Genomic DNA, 24,854 nt, shown 5'->3' with positions numbered 1-24,854 from the left:
TTTAGTTGCAGGCTCCTGTTTGCGGGCTATAGCAGCTCAGCTGTGTATTTTAGTTGCAAACTCCTGTTTGCGGGCTGTAGCAGCGCAGCGGTGTATTTTAGTGGCAGACTCCTGTTTGCAGGCTGTAGCAGCCCAGCTGTGTATTTTAGTTGCAGACTCCTGTTTGCGGGCTGTAGCAGCGCAGCTGTGTATTTTAGTTGCAGACTCCTGTTTGCGGGCTGTAGCAGCGCAGCTGTGTATTTTAGTTGCAGGCTCCTGTTTGCGGGCTGTAGCAGCGCAGCTGTGTATTTTAGTTGCAGACTCCTGTTTGCGGGCTGTAGCAGCGCAGCTGTGTATTTTAGTTGCAGATTCCTGTTTGCGGGCTGTAGCAGCGCAGCTGTGTATGTTAGTTGCAGGCTCCTGTTTGCGGGCTGTAGCAGCGCAGCTGTGTATGTTAGTTGCAGGCTCCTGTTTGCGGGCTGTAACAGCACAGCTGTGTATTTTAGTTGCAGGCTCCTGTTTGCGGGCTGTAGCAGCGCAGCTGTGTATTTTAGTTGCAGGGTCCTGTTTGCGGGCTGTAGCAGCGCAGCTGTGTATTTTAGTTGCAGACTCCTGTTTGCGGGCTGTAGCAGCGCAGCGGTGTATTTTAGTTGCAGGCTCCTGTTTGCAGGCTGTAGCAGCGCAGCTGTGTATTTTAGTTGCAGGCTCCTGTTTGCGGGCTGTAGCAGCGCAGCTGTGTATTTTAGTTGCAGGCTCCTGTTTGCAGGCTGTAGCAGCGCAGCTGTGTATTTTAGTTGCAGGCTCCTGTTTGCGTGCTGTAGCAGCGCAGCTGTTTATTTTAGTTGCAGGCTCCTGTTTGCGGGCTGTAGCAGCGCAGCTGTGTATTTTAGTTGCAGGCTCCTGTTTGCGGGCTGTAGCAGCGCAGCTGTGTATTTTAGTTGCAGACTCCTGTTTGCGGGCTGTAGCAGCGCAGCTGTGTATTTTAGTTGCAGGGTCCTGTTTGCGGGCTGTAGCAGCGCAGCTGTGTATTTTAGTTGCAGACTCCTGTTTGCGGGCTGTAGCAGCGCAGCTGTGTATTTTAGTTGCAGACTCCTGTTTGCGGGCTGTAGCAGCGCAGCTGTGTATTTTAGTTGCAGACTCCTGTTTGCGGGCTGTAGCAGCGCAGCTGTGTATTTTAGTTGCAGACTCCTGTTTGCGGGCTGTAGCAGCGCAGCTGTGTATTTTAGTTGCAGGCTCCTGTTTGCGGGCTGTAGCAGCGCAGCTGTGTATTTTAGTTGCAGACTCCTGTTTGCGGACTGTAGCAGCGCAGCTGTGTATTTTAGTTCAGGGGAGTGCAAACTTTTCCAGCTGCGCCCCCGTCTTCCCTGCCTCGGTGATGGCTCCCCCCCTTTACCTACCTTAAAACTGCATCAACTGACGCTCGATGTCACGTGACCCGCGACGTCATTTGACGCTTGTGACGTCACATGGCCCCCCCCAGCAAAATCTTGCGCTCCCCAGTTTGCGCACCGCTGTTTGAGTTGATGGCTGCAGGAAAGCTATATGTTGTCTCTTCACGCGCCTGGAATTGCATAAAGATGTATAGTTTCTCTGAACATTGCAACATATTTAATTTTTAGCTATTGTACTCAACTAGAATACAGAACACCCCACGTGCTCGTCCTTTCCCCTTAAATCTTGCACTGTGTAGGCACTGCCGAAGGTTGTATAAGGATAAAACATTTCATATTGTGCCTGCTACAGGTTGGTACATGCTGTGTTCGCCTTAAACGATGTTATTTTTTTGGACTGTTCTCGATGAGTTTGTGTTCCAAATTCTGGTTGCTTCCTTATGCTTAATTGTTAAGGAAGATGTACTCCGGCCAAATGGTTAAAGGGAGACACCGATTTTTTTAGTATTTAGCTTTAATCAGCGGTGACACCCACAGACTCCATATGCCGCCCGTCCCGGGGCTAATCGACATTTCCAGACTCTTATCTTGTGAACTTGTGTCATTCTTCATGTTCTCAGACATCCCACATCTCGTAGGAAGATGGTTCATTATACAAACGGTCTGCCTGCGAATCCCACTCATGAAGCTGACTTCATGAAAGGATATTATCCTGAACTTGCTCTCTTGAAGGGAAGGTTTTTGTTATGCACTATGGGTACGATGACTGTGAGCAGTATGTATCATTTTGGGGGGGAGCAGGGAGGTAAAATATTCTTTTCCCACTTCTTTTGTCATACAGTGTTACAACACTGTATATCCACATTCATAGGTAGGGCTGCCACTGTAGGGTTGCAGGTGTCCAGTTTTCACCCGGACAGGCCGGTAATTCCGTTGCCTGTCCGGTATAAAATCGGAGGTAATACCGGACACATGCGTCCGGTATTACCATTTTTGCAGTGGCGGAGGGCAGCGCAAGCGCGAGGGCAGTGCCGAGAGTAGTACTGGGACGGTGGCCGGGCAGGAGCACTCGTGTGTGTGTGTGTCTGTGTGCAGCCTGTCCCTGATTGGAGGAACGGAGAGCCAATCAGAGGACAGCGGGGGCAGAGCCCACACCCCGGCGGCCCAGAGAAGTCTGTGTGCTTCCTGGCAATAAGGTAAGGACACAGATTGGGGGATTGGGGGGGGGCAGGGTGAGAGGATGATGGGGGGGGGGGGGGTCAGGGTGAGAGTATGATGGGGGGGGGCAGGGTGAGAGGATGATGGGGGGGGGCAGGGTGAGAGGATGATGGGGGGGGCAGGGTGAGAGGATGATGGGGGGGGCAGGGTGAGAGGATGATGGGGGGGGGCAGGGTGAGAGGATGATGGGGGGGGGGGCAGGGTGAGAGGATGATGGGGGGGGCAGGGTGAGAGGATGATGGGGGGGGCAGGGTGAGAGGATGATGGGGGGTGGGCAGGTGAGGATGATGGGGGGGCAGGGTGAGGATGATGGGGGGGGGGGGGCAGGGTGAGAGGATGATGGGGGGGCAGGTGAGGATGATGGGGGGGCAGGGTGAGAGGATGATGGGGGGGGCAGGGTGAGAGGATGATGGGGGGGCAGGGTGAGAGGATGATGGGGGGGCAGGGTGAGAGGATGATGGGGGGGCAGGGTGAGAGGATGATGGGGGGGGCCAGGGTGAGAGGATGATGGGGGGGGGCAGGGTGAGAGGATGATGGGGGGGAATAAGATGTGATGAGGGCCAGCCTGGGGAGATGAGATCATGATGATGGGGGATATTTTAAATGTATTGGGGAGGTGGGGGTATATTTTTTTTAATGTATTTGGGGAGGTGGGGGTATATTTTTTAAATGTATTTGGGGAGGTGGGAGTATATTTTTTAAAATGTATTTGGGGGGAATAGTGGGTAAAGAAATAGATCGAGCACTGCTGCTTGAATAGGCTGGAGGCAAGGTGTTTAATAAAAAAACTTTATTCCGGCATACAAGCCAAGGTTAAAAGCCACATGAGGAGGATCCTCTAACGCGTTTCATCCCTTGAGGGACTTTATCAAAGAGTGATAGTCATTATCAATTGCCTATATATGGCAGCACTGTGGCTATATGGAGCACCCAATTAAGGGAGCTTCCCTTATCCACTTGTATTTGGGGGGAGGTGGGGGTATATTTTTTAAATGTATTAGGGGGGAGGTGGGGTATATTTTTTAAATGTATTTGGGGAGAGGTAGGAGTATATTTTTTAAATGTATTTGGGGAGAGGTAGGGGTATATTTTTTAAATGTATTTGGGGGGGAGGTGGGGTTGTTTTTTAAAATGTATTTGGGGGGAGGTGGGGGTGTTTTTTAAAATGTATTTGGGGGGGAGGTGGGGGTATTTTTTAAAATGTATTTGGGGGGGAGGTGGGCGTGTGTTTTTAAATGTATTTGGGGGAGGTGGGGGTGTGTTTTTAAATGTATTTGGGGGGAGGTGGGGGTGTGTTTTTAAATGTATTTGGGGGGAGGTGGGGTGTGTTTTTAATTGTATTTGGGGGGAGGTGGGGGTATTTTTTGTGTGTTCGGGGGGGCGTGGGTGTCCAGTATTTTTGGACAAGCCACCTGGCAACCCTAGCTGCCAGGTGTCCAGTATTGAACCGGACTGTCCTGTATTAGGACACTCTGTCAAGTAAAAAATGAGAGGTAATACTGGACATGTATGTGTATACTGGTATTACCTCTCTGTACAAAGTGACCTGACCGTCTTGGGGTGGGGGGTGGGGGGCACAGGATTTCCCGGAGCAGAGAAAGAGCAGGGCTGTTTCTAGGGTGCTGGGTAGCTTCCCCCATCCTGATTGGCTGCATTACCCAGCAGCAGCCAATCAGGGGGTGTCAGGAGCCTGGGGGTGGGGCCACGGAGAGGAGGAAACAGCATGGAGCAGAGAGAGGTTTGTGAGCGTGTGTGTGTCTGTCTGTCTCTCGAGCACGTAGCAACCTTTCACCATTGTGGCCAGTATTTTTGGAGGTGCCACCGGGCAAATCTATTTAAAGGCTCCTGGCCAATTGTAAGCCTCTAAATTCCACAAGCTATTGTAGAAATGTAAATATTGTACACTAGTATTAGTAAAATACATGGGTATATGATTCCACTTCAGAAAACTCCTTACTATACTTGTCCAAATGTTCCTTCCCTTTTGGAAACTTGGACACTGTCTGTGTTGTACTTGTGTGGGTTATTGTATTTAATTAAGTTTTATTGTAGACTTCAATCTACATTTACCAAACAGACATACAGGGGAAGTGAGAGTTATCATACTCTGAGGCAATCCATCAGAACTCCTATAATCTTGGCACAGTATGTTTCTCCCGGAGTATGAACTGCTCGTCTAAAAAATAAATGTTTGTATAGTGTTTACTTAAAATAATGGGTTTTTTTTGTTTTGTTTTTTTAAATCTCTTGCTTCTGAGGTTGCCATAGTAACCTTTAGACTGCATTGGGCTCTGGGGAGAGCTTCCTTTTCACGTCCCGCACACTTACTATTTCAAACACTCCGATCTCCTGAACAAAGCGTCCGATTTTAAAAATATAAAAGGCAAGAAGAAATCTCTAAAAATAAATTGTGTGTAAAAAAAAAAAAAACGTAAAATGCAGAGAAAGTGAAGAGCGCTGACTGCTAATCTAATGAACTTGTGCCGCTTCTACATAAATAAGATGAGGCAGCTTTTGACGTAAAATGTGTTTAAAGAATGTGATGCGATTTTGCTTTCACTGATTTACCTTTTATTTATTTTGCCGGAGAAATACCTTCTCCTTGTCTGTATAGAGTTGAGTGTTTACACGTAATTTATTGGTTGAATATCGTATTGAGCGCACATGACTGGATCTTCCGGGGGTTGGTATACTAAATCACGGAAACAGCCGCTGAATGAACAAAAAATACATTCGTTTTTTTTTTTAATTTTTCTCCAAATGAGCAAGTATTCTAATTAAATTGAGACGCAGGATAGAAGTTCTATAAAAAGATGTGTTTCAGACCCCAATTGCCCTGGCCTCATTTTCTGGGGTTACGAACATTTCCCATGTTAAGTCAGCGGCCGCTATTCCGTATTTCCCTGCATGGAAAGATTTCAGCGGCACTCGAATGAATGAAACCGAAATGTTTCTGAGCAAGGGGAAACTGGCTTTTCATCACATTAAATAGGGTCGGCGAGGAAAAAAGGTCCCCGAGTGTTGCGTGATGTGTGGCTGCATTTTCTCAGCAAGAACAGTGTAGCGGAGAGATGCAAAGTTTTGTGGGGAAGATCATGTGACCAGGCAGTCACTAAATACAATTGGTGCACTGCTAGAGAGAGGGCAGGGCTCAAAAAGGGGTGTGCCAGAGCCTGTTTCAGAAGGGGAAGGGGATGTGACTTTGTAAATGGTTGCTATAGAAACAAAATGCTTGTTCTATTATAATACATTAAAGAATGGCATTCTGAGTTGTTTAAAAAAAAAAAAAAAAAGTAATAGAAGTATTTTCTCATACTACAGAACTGATTTATTAAAATATCACACCTGTAGGATATTGCGTGGTCTGCAGCTTTAAGGGGAATTCCATATTGTTCACAGTGGCGTTTTAGCCCGTTTTCAGCCGAAAATCCCAATTGATTTAATGGGGATTTTGGGCTGAAAACGGCCACTTTGGACAATATAGATTAAGGATTACAGTGTTTTCCCCCACCAAATAAAAATTCTTGTCACATGTTTGCCCAAGGGCTAATAATGTCGCCAAATGAGTAAGTATTCAGTGTAATATCGCCAGACAGGAGTGAAACACGCGGTGTGTCCTGTGTTTATTTATTTATCAAATGTGTTATCAGGAAGTAATACATTGAGAGTTACCGCTCGTTTTCACGTATGTGCTGGGCACAGAGTTAAGACAAATAATACATGGTTACAAATACAGTTACATAAGTGAACAGCGTATACATTATATACAAGACATTGCGTGCACAGTTAGAGATAATATATATTATAGGCGTATGTAACAGTTACAGACCAGATTAAAATGTGAGACAGCTTTAGTTCTGAAAGAACGAAGGCTAAGGCCCCGGTAACTCAGCTGTAACGCACGCCCGCGAGATTGGCGGCGCGTGCAGCCGATTACCTGGTCTGCAGGGAGCTGCAGGAAGAGAGACCGGGGGGCGTGACGGGGGCGCGGCCATGACGTCACCCGCCAGGTTCGCCCTCATTGGCTGAACCGCCGGGGGGCGTGCCGTATCGCTCGACGCGAGTCCTGCTCTCAATTCTATTGAGAGCAGGAGCAGCTCTCGCCTCAGCGTGGCGGCCCCCCCCTCGCAGCGGGCCCGGCGCCACTGAGGGGAGGGCTCTCGTCCATGTGGCGGACGCTGTAGTAGGCAGCGGGGTCAAGCCCTTAGACTGGTGGCGGCTGTGAGAGTCTGGTAGACTGTTCCTGTTTTGGGGTGCACAGTAAGAGGAGGAGCCTCAGGATACTTTGCTGAACCTTGGGACCATGAACAGTCTTTTGGAGTCAGATCTCAGATAAGTGCTATGTATGATAAGGGCTGTGTATATTGTCAGTACTAAGTGAATATAGTGATTTTAGAGAATTTGCATATTAGATGAAATTGCAATGCACACTGACTTTGTGCCGGCAAATTGCTTGCGAACTTTCTCAGCTGCCCTTTTTTCTTTGATTTTAAAAAGGGGCACATTTTGCTGGTGAAAACTTTTGTGCGTCTGCAGAGGTTTGGAAGTGTACACTGCGGATCTGTAATGATTTCAGAGTTGATGACCCGGGGAACAGATACTCAATGTTGTGAAGGTCGGATAGAACGCGATGAGAAGAAATATAGTGTAATACATCCGAGTGCCGCTGGTACAGATTGACGTCCAACAACATTGAGGGGCTTCTAATAATTACAGCTTTTGCGTGCCTTCCCTTATCCCCTCTTGCAACAAAGGGGTTAACATCCTTTTTACACCGGCCAAACAACCTCTGCTCTTCCGGATGTTACGATGGTTATATCATTCTGAGATGCTCTGCGACTTTGAGATCTTGCGTATAAACACAGCAGTTTGTGTGCAGGGATAATGAATTGTTGTAACGATGTGATCATCTTTATTACCTCCATGCCCCCTAAAATGTACTTGCTTTGGAGAAAATACAACCTGAAGAAGTACCAACACAAAGACCCTTGTGGGGTTTCCCCGTGTTGGTGGTGTTGTGCCTACCCTTGTTGCACTTTATACCCCAGGAGTAACCAACCGGAGATCAGCTTCGCACAATAGGGCTTTATCTATAGGTATTTGAAAGGGGTCAGAGGGCTTTAGGGCAGAGAGTGAGTTAGCAGCTTTATTTTATTGGCTGGACCAATCATATTTTTCAGCCCATTATTTGAATAACAAATCCACAGTGAAAAGGTCGTATTTCTTTATATTTAGGGGAAGATGGCTCAGGAATTACAGCTTTAATCTCCTCCAAGCATTCTGATGGGAAATAAGAGCAGGCAAAAAAAAAAAAGGACATTGATCTTCCAATTAAACAATAACACATTATCTGAGTCTTTTCCCCCCAAAAAACCACAGCACCTTTTATGGTGATCGGATAAACCTTGGCTGATCTGGGAGGCGGTGACTCATCATTTTGGAGAGCAACGGTCAGTGGAACATTAAATGATAGCTGTATATCAAAAGCATATGAGCATTGTAGAATTATCCTGACCGTTTTACCATTTCACAGTGCTGCGTCTATGCAGTGGTGATGGGAGTATTGAGTATTTGTATAGCACCGTTCCATGCCTTGCTCTTCCCCCAGCCAGCGTTGCAGAGGGACTTTCCAAGATACGCTCACTATTCAGGCAGATCCTTAAATCCAAGACTTTGCTAGATTATCGCAGGCCCACTGGGGCGTCTGTCTGTATCTCCCAGTTCTACGCCTTAATCACCATTTGATCTCGTGGAGTTCCACAGATTAGCCATTCTTTCGTGCCGGATGAGTCAAATTTACCCAACGTCTTGAAAAGCATTAAGTGGAGCGAGCTCCGCATAAAAGAAACTAAAACATATATTACTGCGACCCAAAGCTGACCTTCTCGCAAAGCATTCTTACTTGTCACAGACAGCTCCGACTTGTTCAATGGAAATCTGACAGCCTTGGAAAATGTCTTCAAGTTAAGCATTTTTTTCTTTTGCTACTGTGTCTGACTCTATAGCACTTTTGTTTGCAGGCCTAATGAAAGCCGTCTCCGTGGCCTGTTGACAAAAAGGGCAGTGACTGAAAGTATCTGAAACTCCACTTTCTCTCGGGCTTGTGTGGAAATGGTTTTTTTTTTTCCCCACCACCGGACACTGAGCATAATGGTAAAGCACCCGTTTTATTTTTAAACCAGCAGTCTGTGCCAATTGCGTTTCATTTTGCTTTCCCCATGCCCTTCTTGCCCTTTACAAAGCCGTTTTATTTATTTATTATTTTTTTTTTAATCACGTGCTTTATTCAGGAGATATAAGCGTTTGAAATATGAAGTGCCCGGGAGGTAAAAATGAAGCTCTCCCCAGTGCAGTGTAAAGGTTACCATAGTAACCTCAAGCTACAGGCTAAGGCCGCACTTATAGGGACGGCGACGTTGCCCGAAAACAAATACATTGCCGCCACCGCGTGCGCTTATAGTGCGCACGCGACGGCGACAAAGCAATGTCGCCGTCGCGGAAACTGGAAGCCGGCAAAATTAGATTTTTTCAAGGGGTGCCGCGTCACGTGACGGCCCTTGAACAAATCAAGTTGCCGGAATCCCGCGACCCCGCCGCCCGGCGAAACATAACTTTCGCAGGTGGCGATGGGTGACGTCACCCGCCGTGTCGCCATCGACGACACTATAGGCACGGCCTAAGAAAATAATTATTTTTACCACTTGAACTCTTTAATTTGATCTTTTTAGAGCAGGATATGCTCAGGGGGGCAATATACTATACGAACATTATATGAGTTACTCATACAGGTTTCGGGGGGCGGAGGGGTTGTGCATTAGGGTGTAGATGAAGTGAGAATTCACCTGTCCAGTTTTTTTAAAAATATTTGTTTAAAAAATGAAAGCCCCTGTATATAATTTTATTGTATCTGTGCAGTGGGGTCCCTCGGAGAGAGAGACCTTCCCTGAGATAGGGAACAGATTTTACTTGTTTGTCTTTGTATCTTATCGAGATAAACATGGCTGTCTGGGACATTGTTACATTTGAGCCAGTAAGTAAGGGGAAGTTCCTCTGATACACAGGCCTAAGGCCTGGTCCCCGCTGGCTACTGCAGCGCCAGCTGTGGCAGACGCTGCAGGGATGAGAGCCCTCCCCTCAATGGTGCCGGGCCCGCTGCGAGGGGGGGCCGCAGCGCTGTGGCGAGAGTTGCTTCTGCTCTCAATAGAATTGAGAGCAGGAGTCGCGACAGAGCGCTAAGCCACGCCCCCCACGGGGGTTCAGCCAATGAGGGCGAGCCTGCCGGCTGATGTCATGGCCGTGCCCCCATTCCCCCCCCCCTCCCCCCCCGGTCTCTTCCTGCAGACCAGGGAATCGGCTGCACGCGCCGCCAGTCTAGCGGGCGCGCGTGCAGCGGGGGTACTGGGGCCTCAGCCTAATATATGTCCTGAACCGGCGGGATGTGGATTTATAAGACTACGGGGAACCTCCATTGAACATAAAGGGAAGTACATTTGGGAAGGTTTGTGGAGGTCGCGTTAATGGATGTTCAACTAGCCTTTGGAATTTAGGCCCATAAACCTTATTCCAAATATCTGGAGATACTGACAACTTTTACTTGGTTTGTTTGGAGCGTGATGGAGGAGTTTAGGCTTCAGCAATTTATAATTTCAAATCGGTCATAAAGGGGCAGCTTTGAAAATATTAAGAGCGCGTTAAAGCGGCAGACCAAGCAATAGCCTACATGTTTGTTTTTTTTTTTAAATAAATCAGTTCTGTACTATGAGAAAATACTTGTAGCATTTTTTTTAACCAACTCTAAATGCCATTTTTAATGTATTATAATGTAACAAGCATTTTTTGTTTCTATAATAACCATTTACAAAGTCACATCCCCTTCCTCTTCTGAAACAGGCTCTGGCACACCCCTTTTTGAGCCCTGCCCTCTTTCTAGCAGTGCACCAATTTTATCTAGTAACTGCCTGGTCACATGATCTTTCCCACAGCACTTTGCATCTTTGTTCCTCTTCTGCTGCACTGGCAGCCATTTAGTGAACCCCCGAGCCAAATCTTCGCCGATCGGCAACTTAGCTAATGACATCATTGTGTGGATGCGTGAGACTTGTCCCGGTTTTTGCTGACCACCATATGCCTATTTCATTTCAGTTTCAACTTGTAGTGAGAACAAGAAAAGGAACCTAGAAAAGAACTAGCGAATCCTCGAGCCTAATTTTCGTCGATCGGCAATTTAGCTAATTACTTATCATTGTGGAGATTGTATTGATGCGCATATTAAAGGGGAAATAAAATAATAATAATTTTAAAAAAAACGCAGCTTATACGGAAGTAAAATGTAGCAATGAAAAACGTTCTTTTCCTCAGTGGTAACAAACTGTGCAAATCGACCTCTCTTGGCAAAGGAAGATGGTCAATATTTCCCTAAAGCCAACATTTGATAGGAAAGTTACAAACACACATTGATAAATAATTAGTTCATAGCACTATCTAAAATCTAAACACTGTGATTTGTATTCACGCTGCCAGCTTTGCTGTTATCTGATGTGATGTCAACACCTCGAAACTGGACAGATGGTTTTATCAATGGGATTCTGCAAGAGGCCAACTGCGTTTTTGCTTGGCAATATATTCCTTTTTGGGGTGGTGTGTGTGTGTGTGTGTGTGTGTGTGTGTGTGTGTGTGTGTGTGTGTGTGTGTGTGTGTGTGTGTGTGTGTGTGTGTGTGTGTGTGTGTGTGTGTGTGTTACATTGCATAAAAGTTAAATACATAAAAGGCCCCGTATTGCACTGGAAAGTTAAACAGACCTAGTGAAATATGTGTTTGAACAGCATGTTTTAAGATATTGATGTGTATACTGTATATTGAGTGTATCTGGCATGTACAATTAGATTGTAAGATCATTGGGACAGACCCACCAGTCTTTAATACAATGTTCAGCACCATAGGAAAGACTTATGAAGGCAAGTATGTTGGTGCTAAGAAATTCAAGATGCAATTGCCTCCTCTTGAGTGAGTCTGTTTTATCCCAAAATGATGAGGTACTTCACTCCGAGTTTGGGATTGGAATAGGGTCAGTTGGAGTCAAACAACTCACATGGTCATGGGAAGCATTACATACTGTGTGTGTGTGTGTGTGTGTGTGTGCGCGTGCGCGGTGCGTTGGCTGCCCCAGGGATAACGTTCTCGAAACGTAATTGGTTATTTCCATTTGTTGAAGTCGCTGTGTTTTAAAAGAGAACACAATGTTACCTGATCACCCCTCCATGTATTTCGTTTTAGTTCTGCATTAAGACCTGGTATTAAGGGAGCAATTCTTCCTACTCTTTTATTTTACCCCATTTTGTTCCAGGTATGGGGTTTCCTGAGCCAAATTGCACTATTTTCAGGTACGGTGACCCCCTGTACCAAAGATAGTTACCGGTGAAGTTACCGGGTTTAACTCTCACAGGGGGAAAAAAATGGCTGGCAAATACAAAGCTGCATTAGTTGTCGCTTCCTGTTGGAACGGCCGTTTAAATCCCCTTTAAAAAAAATGGAGTAATACCGGTTGCTTCACCAGTATGTATCTTTGGAACTGGGGGGGAGGGGGTTGCTGAACTCCAGTCCTCCAGACCCCCCAACAGGTGAGGTTTTATACATTTACAGCACAGGTCGCACAATCCATCCCGGCTTCAGCACAGGTGGCTTTGATTGAGCCACTGATTGAACCACCTGTGCTGAAGCAGGGATATCCTTAAAACCTGACCTGTTGGTGGGGTCTTGAGGACTGGAGTTGAGCACCCGTGCACTAAAGGACCCCACAGTGGCAATCATATAAAAAATAACAATAAAATGGAGGTTAGGGTGGATTTCTCTTTTTTAAATGATCGTATTTATGGTAGAATGTTCTGACGCCCAGATTCACGAAATGTTGGCACGCCTTAATTCCCACTCAAGTGGATGCTAAAGCTTCGCACCCTTTAGTGAATTGGAGCCTTACACCCCTTATTCCAATACACGAGGGACGTGTGTAGATGAAAGACCAATAAAATACACATAACAGACGCCAGTCAATAGAAATAATGTTTTCAGGTTTGTAAAGATAATATGGACTATACATAGTCTATAGGATGAATGGGACCATATCTCTGCTGTGCATTAATTTGCTTAAAGAACAGCTACAATGGGAGTAAAGTGAACTAATGTCGGTGATATGTGTTCTTCTTTCCTTTAATCCATTTAGCAATAAAGGGTTTAATCTGTGTTTTTAAGTAGTGTACACAATTGTGAATCAACTTGCACGTATCACTAACAGAGCACTATATAAGGGCTAATTCCGGCCACGCAGAAGCATTGCAGTATATTGAATTGCCCCTAAGTATTCTTTTTTTTTTTTTTTTTTTCTCCATCGCAGGTGGCAAAAGTAGAATATGTAAGAAAAAAACCCAAATTAAAAGAGGTGCTCGTGAGGTTAGAGGAGCATTTGGAATGCACGTGCGCAGCCAACTCTAACTCCGATTATCGAGAAGAGGAAACTGGTAAGGCTTTCTGTTCTCTGCGTCTCCGTTCTTCGCAAATGGTTCACCGTGCCGTTTCTAAACATTTTATCGCATATATTCAGCAAAGATTAACATTCTTAATAAATCAATTAAAAAAAACATATTTTTAGTTTTCTCTTTTTTTTTTTTTTTTTGTTGTTGCTAGAATTGGGGAATAACTGTGTCATTGAAAAATGATATAATGATTGCATCTGGTGAAACAGTGTTTTATTGATTGGTTAGTCTACATTTTCAAGTTAGAACATGTATAGTTCAGCATTTTCAAAGCGGCAAACCCAGCTGCTCTTTTAAAGAATTCCACGTGTAGGAATCTTCCGAAACGCACTATTCGTAGCCCCCGGGGGTAGCGGGGGGGGGGGGGGGGGGGAGAGGGGGGCGGGTTCCGTTTCCCAAGATACTTCCCGGTTTAGATGCCGGTGTTTTTCTCCCCCTTTTAGGGAAATCTAAATGGCTGCCAAATCTCACGGGCGCTGCGTCATCGGGGGGATGATGTTTTGGCTTCCTATTGGACGACCGTTTAAATGTCCAGGAAGTAACACCGGCAGCTAAACCTGTAAGTATCCCGGGTAGCTGAGCTGAAAGTAGCAGGTTTCAGCTCTGCAATCTCCCCCCACGCTTCAAATTCTTACAAAAAAAAAAATACAATTTTTTAAAAATATAATTAAAATGGGCGGGATTTCTGCATTAATGTCAATACTATCATTTTATACCTGTTAATTTCAATCCCATGTTAAAAAAACAACTCCCAAAAACATGAAAGCTAAGAATGACCTACAGTGCCTGTGTCACAACTTCGTCGCTCCTGCTTACTGATGGAGATCCCTATTTTACACTTGGGCATGGAATAGGGGAGTGCAGTATATGTTATTTTTGGAGCGGAGTCGGAACTTGACGATCTTCCTCGTGTTCGATGATCTGCTCTGGAGCGAACACATCCTGAGTTATTTGTAGTCCAGCCCCGTTACCTGCTTTTTAACAAATGGCTTTTAACTAGTTAGCGGGTTTGACTTGGAAATCTCAGAGCAGGTAAACCTCGGCAATTCTGAGGCTATAACCCTTCCCCTGGTGGTGCCTGCATTGTAATGAATATGTAATCTGACCTGCAAACAGAGGTTTTTTTGAAAAGCAGCGGCTACACAATACTTTAACCTTTTCATTGCTGGAAAGGCCTTCAAACGCATTGTACCAAGTATAGGAGGGATGCGTATTTCGGAGAGATAAACGAGAGCGAGAAGTCCTTCTCTGAAGCAGGAGGGTGGGAGGCTGAGGGGAAATAAGAGGAAGTACGTCTTCATGGGAAAAGTGGTGGATTCATGGAATTGACCCCCAGCAGAGGTGGTAGGCGCTAATACAGTACGGGAATTAAAACATGTTTGGGCTATCGTCAATACAAAAGAAAGCGATCTGAGGTTTTACAGCATTTTGGGGAAAGGGGCAGACCCATTGGGCCAATTGAGTCTTATCTGCCAGCAAAGTCTGTTTTCTATTGCGTGGCTACATGTTTCGGGCCTTTCCAGCAGCGACGGGGTTAATCTATTCGCTAACCAGTTTTCTTTCAGGGAAGAACATCGGAAAGTATCCGTTCGCATCGTTATTGAACCCGATCCGTGTGCTTAGGTCTTTTTTTTCACGAGTCCCTACCCTTATGTTAACAGGAAGGCCTAGGGAAACGGGTAAAAAACGGAAGCGAAAAAAACTAAAGCCAACCTAGAGACAGCTGGGGATTTTGTATTTGCTCGGCAGGTAGGAACATCTCGCTGGAAATAACAGCACAAGGAATGACAAATTCTAATCGACTGCGTATCACGTCCGCACAATCACTTGTTTCAATCTTGACACTTGCTACCTCAAGGCTGCAAAGAGATTAGATGTGATTTTGGCTTTGATAATTCTATCCGCTGGTATTTTTCCTTTAAGCTAAACGTCACCCAAGCCTCTTGCATTCCTCGCCTGTTTCCCTATCTCACCCCCCCCCCACCCCCCACTTTTCATTTTTATTTTTTAAAGTTCCTCTGCTTAAGCTTCTCTGATCTGGAGTGTCATCTACTTCTCACCATGTGTCATCGTGCTGATGTGTGTGTGTGGGGTGGGGGAGCACCGTGCATGAACAAATTGCAAGTCTAAACATCTCTCTATTCCAGGAGAAAGGTGCCAGAGCCCAAGGTGGAGATGGCAAAAGGTGCTGGATGCTTTGTGTAACCCCTTTGCTGCCAGAGAGGGGCCTGCAACGCATCGCTCTGCATGTTCTTCTAATGCTCTGCAATACGTTACCGAAGCCTCTGGCAGCCAATGGGTTAAACTTACTCGGACCACAAAATCCATATGTTGTACAGTTTTTACCTTTTTTTTTTAATTTTTTTTTTTACTTTTTCATCCTGATCTCAGCTAGTTAAATCCAGTAGTCGTTTTCTATACAATAATAATAGAAAATATTTGCAAGGACAATTGTCTACTATCCAGTTCTTAGGAAAATCGCTGCAATCCCTTGTTAAGTACATTTTTGTTATTCACTTGCCAACAAAATGAGCAGTGTGTGTGTGTGTTGTATACTACCCATGAGTTGTGTGTGTGCTGTTCAGAGACAGACTTTGGGGCCTAGATTTGAAGATTTTGTTAGAAAACAAGTTTGTAGGCGGTCGAAAACGTTACATGGTTGAGTGTCTTCACTTCACTCATAGTGGGCCTCTTCCTATAACATCTTGGGTACTTGATATGTTTGAACTACGCCTGCAAGCTCATTCCAGGATTACAGGAGTGGAGTGTGCATACAAACTGCATTACCATAGCAAAGCAGCAGTAATGCTTTACTTTATCTATGAACAACATTCTGTCTGTCATTTCACTAGCAACGCTAGCTACAGCAATAGCTTTAAAAGTAACGTAGTATTAAAGCAGTATTTGTGGCATCGATTACAGATGGCAGTCGGTAGTAATTCTTCTAGCTGCCATTGTCCGAGCTGAATTTCTGCAGCATCCTAGCATGTGCCCCTGGCAAGTGCCGATTACATGTTTCCTGTCTAACCATCTAGAAGGCTGGACCCCATTACCTAAATTATTAACATGTTACTATTGTGTATTGCTCAATTATTCGATTAGAATTTTACGTCACTGTATTTCTCCCCCATGGCTGAAAAATATACTGGTGCCATGATAAAAGGAAAACGTAACAAAATGACTTGATCATGAAACTGTTACAGCTGGGAAGGAGTTATATTGGCGAGTGCTTTTCACTGAATTGTAGCGCCAGTATAAAGTAGAATTTGTGGAGAGGATTATTTGCTTGAAACCATAGAGTTCTCTCTCTCTGGTGTGTGTGTGTTCTTTGGTGTGTGTGTGTTCTTTGGTGTGTGTGTGTGTGTGTGTGTGTTCTTTGGTGTGTGTGTGTTCTTTGGTGTGTGTGTGTTCTTTGGTGTGTGTGTGTTCTTTGGTGTGTGTGTGTTCTTTGGTGTGTGTGTTCTCTGGTGTGTGTGTGTGTGTGTTCTCTGGTGTGTGTGTGTGTGCGCGCGCCGCTTTATACATTAGGCAGATTAGGCACAGTGCCTAGGGCCTACGAACCTTTTAGGGCCTACAATATTTCACTTGAAAAAACAAAAAAAATCACAAAATAAGAGAAAACAGCGAATTTTAATTTAAAATGCCTTCGAAGTATCGATACCTTTAAATATCGAAACAAAAGTATCTATGCCAAATATCGCTAGTATCGAAAGAAACAAGCAAACGATGAAATTAGCATAAAAATTAGTAAAAATATCGGACACACAGGCCTCTAGAAATAAGTGCCTAGGGCCTACGAAGGTCTTAAAACAGCCGTGTGTGTGTGTGTCTACCTATAGATCGATACACCCACACACAACTATATAGATATGCGCACACACGCACGCTTGAATTACAGAACAAAGACTTTGCCATGTGTTTTTGTGGCATGGGATCGATTGGTTTTTCAAGTCTTTGTATTTCTTAAGCAGAAGCGGAACTGATCGTTGAAAGCACAAAATGATCCAGAGTTTTACAGGACAAATCTCTTAATGAGTGCTTTTGTCACTAAATGTTCAAATATTTGTTTTAGCGCAAGGACGGGAAAGAAGTCTCCTGGTTAGGTTGAGGGTGGGAAGATGTGCGTGCCATTAAAAAAAAAACCCACACATTTTTTTCCACGTTAATGGCGCACGTTTGTTAAACCCCTTGATCTTGATGTTAATGAGGTCTGAAGCAAGATTCCCAGTTCTATATGGATTTTCATTTCCAAGTCATATGATGAGCAGTCCGAGAATTTTGAACTGGGAAACATGATGGGGATTTAACACAAACCAAGTAAAAACTGCTTTCATATATACATTTTAGTTGGAGGTCTTGCAGAAAAACAACAGTTCCAAAAACTTCAGCTATTGGTATTTACATTTAGCTGCAAAAATATTGGTAAAAATATGGATTGAATTTTTTTTTTACCCAATGCTACGGGAACAAGTATTGGCGTGCTCAAAAGGACCCTCTAGCAGCAAAGTTAGGAGCCTAAATACAGCCGAGAAACACAAATATTCATTAAAAACCTTAAACATAAAGGTGTTTTGGGTGACTGTATTTTTTCAATAAGCCTTTTCTTAGTGGAACACAGATCCCCAAATTGTATCTTAGCAATGTAAATTAATATTGCACTTAGCCACATAAGGGTCACAGGGACATTTTCCTAGTCTAAACATTATTTCATAGCTTTTTTTCATTTCTAGACCCCAAGTCCTAGCCCAGAACAACATATTAAATACCATGGAATATCCAGTGTTTGATACTTTTTATTAGAGGTTAGTCTTGTGTTTCACAGATAATTGAGAAAAGGATTCTACAATTACTGAACGCTTGAGTTGTAAACCAGTTCCTTAAGAATGATTTTTATCACAAAATACTGGAGTATTTTCGGATTACTTACTGTAAGTGATCAAGATGAAATAGTAGGTTTGTAAAGGTGAAAATATATCATTCATTTTATGGACCGATTAAGCGAACACTGCACCTTTTTGTGATTTCTATGGAATAGATTCTCTATTTATGGAATTAAGCTGAATTTTGTACTTGCCTCTAATTTTTTTTTTTTATTATTATTTCAATTGCAGATGTGAGGTGAGAATAAGCTAGACCGGCTCATCTGGGACACGGATGTACGCTCTTTGTTACATTCCTGAACCTTCTACGTATGGTGCTTTTATTGACTTTCATTTTTGTTCTCTTGTGCGGAAAGAAAGGAAAAAAACAAACAAAAAAAAACACTGGTTCAAAAGACACTGTGTGAGAACAAAGGAACAATGTACATTTGTGTAATGTGACATCAAAGCAAGTATTGTAGCACTCTTACAGGGAAGAGGCGCTTCCCCCTGTCAGAAAAACTGCGGCAACAAAACAAAATGGCAGTTGGATGAAAGAAGGATATCAAAGTACTGGAAACATTGCGAGTGAATAGAGGCGTGATGTCAAAGCAATTGGTGCTTTCTGTCAATAGATGTGCCGGCTTTTTCCTGATGAAGATGGATGTCACTGTCGGACCCATGGCACAAAAAAAAAAAAAGCCAGGAATGTATCAAATTGAACAAGTGTCTACGCAGAAGCTATAGAAACGATCCATCCTCGCTCAGTGGTGTTTCAAGTCTTCACAAAAAACCTGGGAAGCCTTAAGAGGACTTTGTTTTTTTTATTTTTTACTCCATGGAGTGATTATTAAGCTGTGGGGGGTTATACAATATGGCAGCACAGTCCCAGCACGAAGTAACTTCCTGCTCCAAAGTGGGTCAGAGACGCTGAGCATTAACTGCCACGTTTTGCAGCTGAGAACTTTGTAGTGTGGCCATCTTACATGTGCATTCACTCTTGCCCATTAGAAGAAGAAAAAAATGAAATGTATGCTAAAATATCTCTTATCATTTTTTTCGTAGTAGTTCTAGAAATGCTGCTTTTTAAGCATTTCATTGCTTGCAGGCCCAGTGATGGATTGCACAGCTATGGCAAAAGCAAGTCGCAGGCCCTCCGCAGTGTCGCAGGCCCTCCGCAGTGTCGCAGGCCCTCCGCAGTGTCGCAGGCCCTCCGCAGTGTCGCAGGCCCTCCCGGCAATGAGGTCCTTGAAAGAAAAGCAAAAGATTGTTGTTTTTTTTTATATAAATCACACATTTATTCTCTCCATCCTCGTCACTGGCCCAGCAAGTGTGTGTTTGTGAGTGATCATATTGAGGAGGCGAAGGACCGTTCTACCAGGATAGCATCTGAAATATGTAAGGGGCACAAGGCCCTTTAAAACCCCTTCAAATATATATGTATACTTTCAGAATAAGAGAAAGGCGATTGTAATTAGAAAGCGAGACCATCTTCTACAAGTCCTTTGTATCATGTGCAAGAGTGAATGCGTTTTCAGCGCACCCCCTTCTATACGTTCCGCCTAGCTTATAATTTTCCAATGGACAAGATTTGCAGATAACACATATACCAGACTGCTAAGGCTATAGTATTTCCTCTAGCAGGATGCAAACTAATGAACTGTATTCAAATAAAAAAACAAAGGTATATCTAGTCCACACTTCGTCCACTTTTGTTTCCACCGTCTCTGCATAATTTAAAATAATTTGAAACAAAACATGTTTTGCATTACTTAATCATGGGATATCTGTGCAACGTCAAACCTGTGCCAGTTTGCCTAATAGCGCTAACATTTAGTTTGGGCAATTCTATTATTATTATTATTTGACCATGGACAACCAACGGTGTTTCGCACGCCCAGAAGTGCGAAATTGACATTTTATTCTTGTAAGTGCATTGTACAGTGTCACAGTAGCAAGGGAAATATTTGCTATGTGTATTTGAACAAATCCTAAATTCTTTATTTTTGGTAAAAAAAGTTATGCTTGTGTGTATTCAACAGAAATGTGTTCTTTTTTTTGTAAAGTTGAAGTTTGTATTTTTATCTAAAATTAACATTTTTATATGAGTAAGAAAGCCTGCTATGTTTTCTTGAACCAAAAAAACAAAAACAAAAATGCATTCTGTCATATTTTTGTAGCACCATACCCCAAGCCACATACACATGTTTAGCTATAGTTTTGCAGATAAATGTTTGAGCACAAGGTATCCAATATCCGATGTCTTTACAGCTGCTGTAAAGGTGGCAAAATTCCATGTTATACCCCAAGGCCAAGCGCTAATAAAAGATCTCCATTAACAATTGGAATCCTAAAGTAGATGACTATTTATAAGGCCTGTAAACACTGTCGCGCCTGGAATGATTTAAATTCTGTCCTTTGGCTACATTATCACATATAACGAGCTTGTTTATCCGCTTTCTCTAAAGCGCATTTTTTTTTTATGCCAGTTTACACCTGGGGGGTTAATTGATGCGCAATGCAGTTTAAAAAAAATAATAATAAATTGGGTAACAAGTGATATTTTATTGTGTATCAAGGCTCTCGTCCCCCAAATCCTCCATATAATCCCACGCTGTGCTGCATGTAAATACAATCAGAGCAAACGGCATTGGCCTTAACAGATACAGTATGTAGTCCAAATGACTTGAACACCATCAATTCGATGCTAAAACAGCCACGTGTTAAGTATTCTTCTTGGGATTCCCCTACGTGTGTAATTCTACCTGCTCCTGTTCACACTGTTACCCGTGGATAGCAACCGCATACATTTTTACAGTAATCCACTGGATCTTTTTGTTGTATGGGAGATACAATGGAAATGTATTCCTGTTTGTAAATGTATATGAACTTTGTGCAAAGAAAAATGACTTGACGTACACAGAGTGATATACCTTTTAAATGTCATTGATCAATTCATCTGAAGTTCAGACGTTACTCTATCACAACACGAACAAGGACATTTTGCTTCTGTGGCATGATGAATATATTCAAACCTTTTTGTCGAGAGTTAATTTAAAGGTGCATTTACTCAAAATTATATTTTTAATCAAACATTAAATGGCTGTAATTTTTAAAAGGGCTGAAGCCTCTAAGAAAATAATAGGCATTTTTGTGGGTGGCATTAAAGCTGGCTGCATTCAACCTTTTAAAAAAATATATTTTCCAATGTTATTAGAAATATAACAAAAAAACGACAAATCAGTGGAGGCTGAAGAGAAACGGTATCTGTGTTAATATTTAAAAAGCGGAGAAGAAATGTTTAAGGTTAAGGGATATAGTCTTAACATATAAAGTATTGCGAATCATAGACGATTAAGTGAAAAAATATTAAATATAAGGTGGGGGTAAACATGATATTTTTGTACACGGAAGTGTGAATGCACCTTTAAAACATGCATATGTGTTGAGTACATTCCCGTCGGCTTCGCCATGTCAAGAGATCCAGTTAGCCGTACTTCTGCAATCCTTTTCCCACCGAGTTACAATCAGCGCCAAAAACTGGAAATACATGTATTTAATTGTGTGTGCTCCCTTGCAATTAAGTGTACCATTCACAATGTTATGCACATGAATGTTTGTGTCTGCGTAAGAAAAAAAAAGAAAAGAAACCCTGTATAAAAGTGTAATTTATATATTTATGTTTCGGTGGGATACCAATAATGTTACTCAGTTTGTTTATTGCCTAAGAAATATCTAATTGAAACAAAGACTTTGTATATCTATTAAAATGATGTAGATGGAATTCATGGCTGCAGCATTCTGAAGAGTTCTGTGCATTATGTGCTTGCAACACATCCGATCGCATTGAAACAATACAATTGAAAGCTGTGTGAATAAAATATCCTACATGTACGTTGCTCCCTGACCCCATGAACATCAGGTTACAGCAGCTTGCTCACTGTGTATCCCCACTTACATGTATTAAAGCTGCAGTTCAAGCTGCCGTTTAAAAAAAATATATATATATATATATATATTTTTTTTCCCCCCCATTTAATATGTGCATCACTACAATCTGCACACTGACAAGTGATTAGCTAAGCTGCAGATCGATCCGTTCTCCTGTAATCAATTGTTTGCTCTGGGTTATTTAATTCAGTTCTTGCACAGCATTCTGGGCAATGTAGTTCCTAGAATATGATTGACTGGGCAGTTATTAGATACAATTGGTTCACTGCTAGAGAGAGGGCGGGGCTCAAGAGCCAGAGCTTATGGGAAGGGGGCTGTCACTTTGAAAATGCTTCTTACATTCGAAACATTAAAAATGTCTTTAAAACATTTTTTTTTAATGCTACAAGTATTTTCTCATAATACAGAACTGATTTATTTAAAAAAACACATGTAGGATATTGCTTGAACTGCAGCTTTAAGGGGGGGGGGGAGCTGAAGAATTCTTGGGGAAGAGACATAGTGGCATAAAATACTTATATGACCTTGAAACTGCAAGGTCATATGAGGGCTACCTTTTTTCTTTAGTATGGCTGATTTAATAGCAAAATAGTCTGAACCATGCATGCTACAGAAGACATCGTATGGATTTAATATGCCTTCAAAAGGAAGGCTAGGAAACGGTTGAGTGAAGGGCTTTTGCTAGAAGTGAGAAATCCAGTAGTGTCTCAGACAGACCAGGGCCCTGGGATTTGGCCGGCCTTTGTGAGCCAAGAATGAGTCAAATCCAGAGTAAAGATTAAGTTATTTCGGCTCCCTTTGGAAGTCCCAGTAGAGATCCTATGACCAAAAGTGCATTTTTCCTTGGATTTTTGGACAGAGATGTGAAACAGAGGCAGAAGTGAGCGACATCTTTTGGGAGCCTAGCCTTCCCAATGAAACTTTATGGCATTTCTCAAAGTGCACATAAAGAGGCTCATTTTATACGTTGTGTGTAATCCCTGTATTTAGTGCTTGGTGAGTTAAAGCGTAATGTTGCAGGTTCCAGCAGCATTGATGGGATTAAGTGAAGCACAAAGTTATTTGAATTAACACTTATGTGGCTATTGGTCCCTTTAGTGAAAATGTAGAATACTTTCTAAATTCTCTTTGACGTTCCTGATGCATCTTACATGTCACTTATTTAAATGTGTAGGTGGTGGATCCTTGTGTGCAAAGGAACAAGGGTTTAATAAGAAAGTTGGGTTTATTAAGAAATTACAAGTGACCACTATCTGCACCTGATGTAAGTATGTGGCATGTGTGCTGTTAACCCATTCACTGCAGAATTCTCTAGGGCTGAAGCGGTTAAGTGTGTGCCCTATTGTACCCTCAGCACAGTTTTACACACCATCTACTTTCTTTCCTAGAAACATCCGTGCCGTGGGCTGTCATGCTTGGAAACCTTAATTTATAAATGGTTTGAAGAATGTAATCTTCAAATAAAACATCTGCCATGGCCGGGGTCACCTGTCCTTAGCAGGCGGAATCCTTCATGGTTACCAAGCATGAAAAGGCAGCATTTTCCCATGAGAATGTAGCAGGGGATAATTTAGGTCAGAACCGGTTCATCACCACATTCCACTTGTGCCACATCTCCGTTCTTGAGATGCAGTTCTAATCTGAGACAAATTGTCCATCCTTTGCTCTTCTGATAAACAATACCCAATTGTACGCATGAATTCACCCAGTGGCAGAAATGCACATTTGTGCGTAGAAGTATAACGTCATTTGGATCTTGAAGTTCATTTAGGCATATATTGTATGTAACAAAGCGGGGACTGAAACTTTCTTAATATCCTATGCGAAACAAGATATATTTCGTTTTCAAGCCAAACACAGGAAATTAATATACTTGTCTGCTTAAAAAGAGACATTGAGCAAGATGGCAGAGATGGAGACTCATGTAGATGATATGTAGATTGGCGCTAGCGCAGAGTCGTCAGGATCCCCGAATTGCCAGAATCCCGATGCGCCGTACACAGGAATGTACACCGTCGGCTCCCATCTCTGTGCAGTAGACCTCGTCATCTTCTACACAAATCGAAGCTGCCTTAACATCTGCCATCCTAAAGTCATACATTACTATCAAATAATGCAGAGCACGCCCACAGACCAGGCTACGTGTGCCATGGTTTCCCCCACGAAAATGTTTCCGAAGCAAATTTGAGGACCTTTGCACAACTCTGGCCACATGGACTTTGTATATTGCCATTTTTCGCAAAATGTGGTAATTTGACAAAAATGGAACCGCTTTTGTAAAAATTGAGAAAAAAATTCACAAAGCTAATTTGAAGACATCCACACATTTGTCTTGAACAGTTTATAGTTGCAGAAAATGTACTTAAAAAAATATATATTTTGTAAAGCGTAATACTGCTGCGTAATCAGCATTCTTACCTAGTTTATGCTAAAGATGAGTGATGGGTTTTGATGACTTTTAATGGTATACCCATGTTTCTTACCTCCTTTTTTTTTTTTTTTTATGTCGGTCATTTGAAAAAGCTTTGCACACAAGCATTTGAAAGCTATTACAGACGACAAATCTACATTTGTTTCAGGACCAATGTGGAAACTAGAACGTTGAACTACAGTAAACTATCAAACAAACGTCTACGAGTTAAAGAATGTGCTATGTGTCGGAGTGCTTTATCTAATTGCAAAACAAATATATGTATCTAAGTGGAACTGAGGCTTTAGAAGGTCGAATCGGCTGCAAAAAGGTACTGAGAGCTGTTGATTTTTAGTTCACATTTGGGTTCTTCCTGCCCTTGTCGCTCTGAATGAATGCCGTGCAGTATTAAAGAGGCAATACAAGCTGAGTCTTTCTCTGGAAGCAGGGGGTCCACAGAGCTGCAATTAATGAGGTTCAGCTCCGGAAACCCCCTGCTTCAATCCTGTATTAAAAAAAT

General features: G+C 43.0%; 1 protein-coding gene and 1 long non-coding RNA gene across 5 annotated transcripts in view; both read left to right on the top strand.

The window, feature by feature from the left end:
• Positions 1-18,369, top strand: part of PDGFA (platelet derived growth factor subunit A) — a 48,956-nt gene extending 30,587 nt beyond the window's left edge. The window contains exons 4-7 of one of the 4 annotated variants that reach the window (XM_075565481.1): positions 12,976-13,099; positions 13,558-13,673; positions 14,776-14,863; positions 18,226-18,244. In XM_075565481.1, the coding sequence (XP_075421596.1) occupies positions 12,976-13,099; positions 13,558-13,610 (177 nt within the window). In that variant the 3' untranslated portion in view covers positions 13,611-13,673; positions 14,776-14,863; positions 18,226-18,244. Of the gene's footprint in view, positions 1-12,975; positions 13,100-13,557; positions 13,674-14,775; positions 14,864-18,225 lie in introns of all 4 variants that reach the window. The other 3 variants (XM_075565480.1, XM_075565479.1, XM_075565483.1) reach the window with 3 other exon arrangements.
• Positions 18,370-18,425: 56 nt separating this feature from the next.
• Positions 18,426-21,675, top strand: LOC142463140 (uncharacterized). Its single transcript, XR_012787377.1, has 2 exons — positions 18,426-19,162; positions 19,201-21,675. It is a non-coding gene; the product is annotated as an uncharacterized LOC142463140 (long non-coding RNA).
• The last annotated feature ends 3,179 nt before the right edge of the window (positions 21,676-24,854 follow it).

The sequence above is a fragment of the Ascaphus truei genome, chromosome 11 (genome assembly GCF_040206685.1).
Source record: "Ascaphus truei isolate aAscTru1 chromosome 11, aAscTru1.hap1, whole genome shotgun sequence".
NCBI classification, from domain to species: Eukaryota; Metazoa; Chordata; class Amphibia; order Anura; family Ascaphidae; genus Ascaphus; species Ascaphus truei.
Note: the sequence above shows the minus strand (reverse complement) of the source record. Positions and strands in the feature narration are given on the sequence as shown.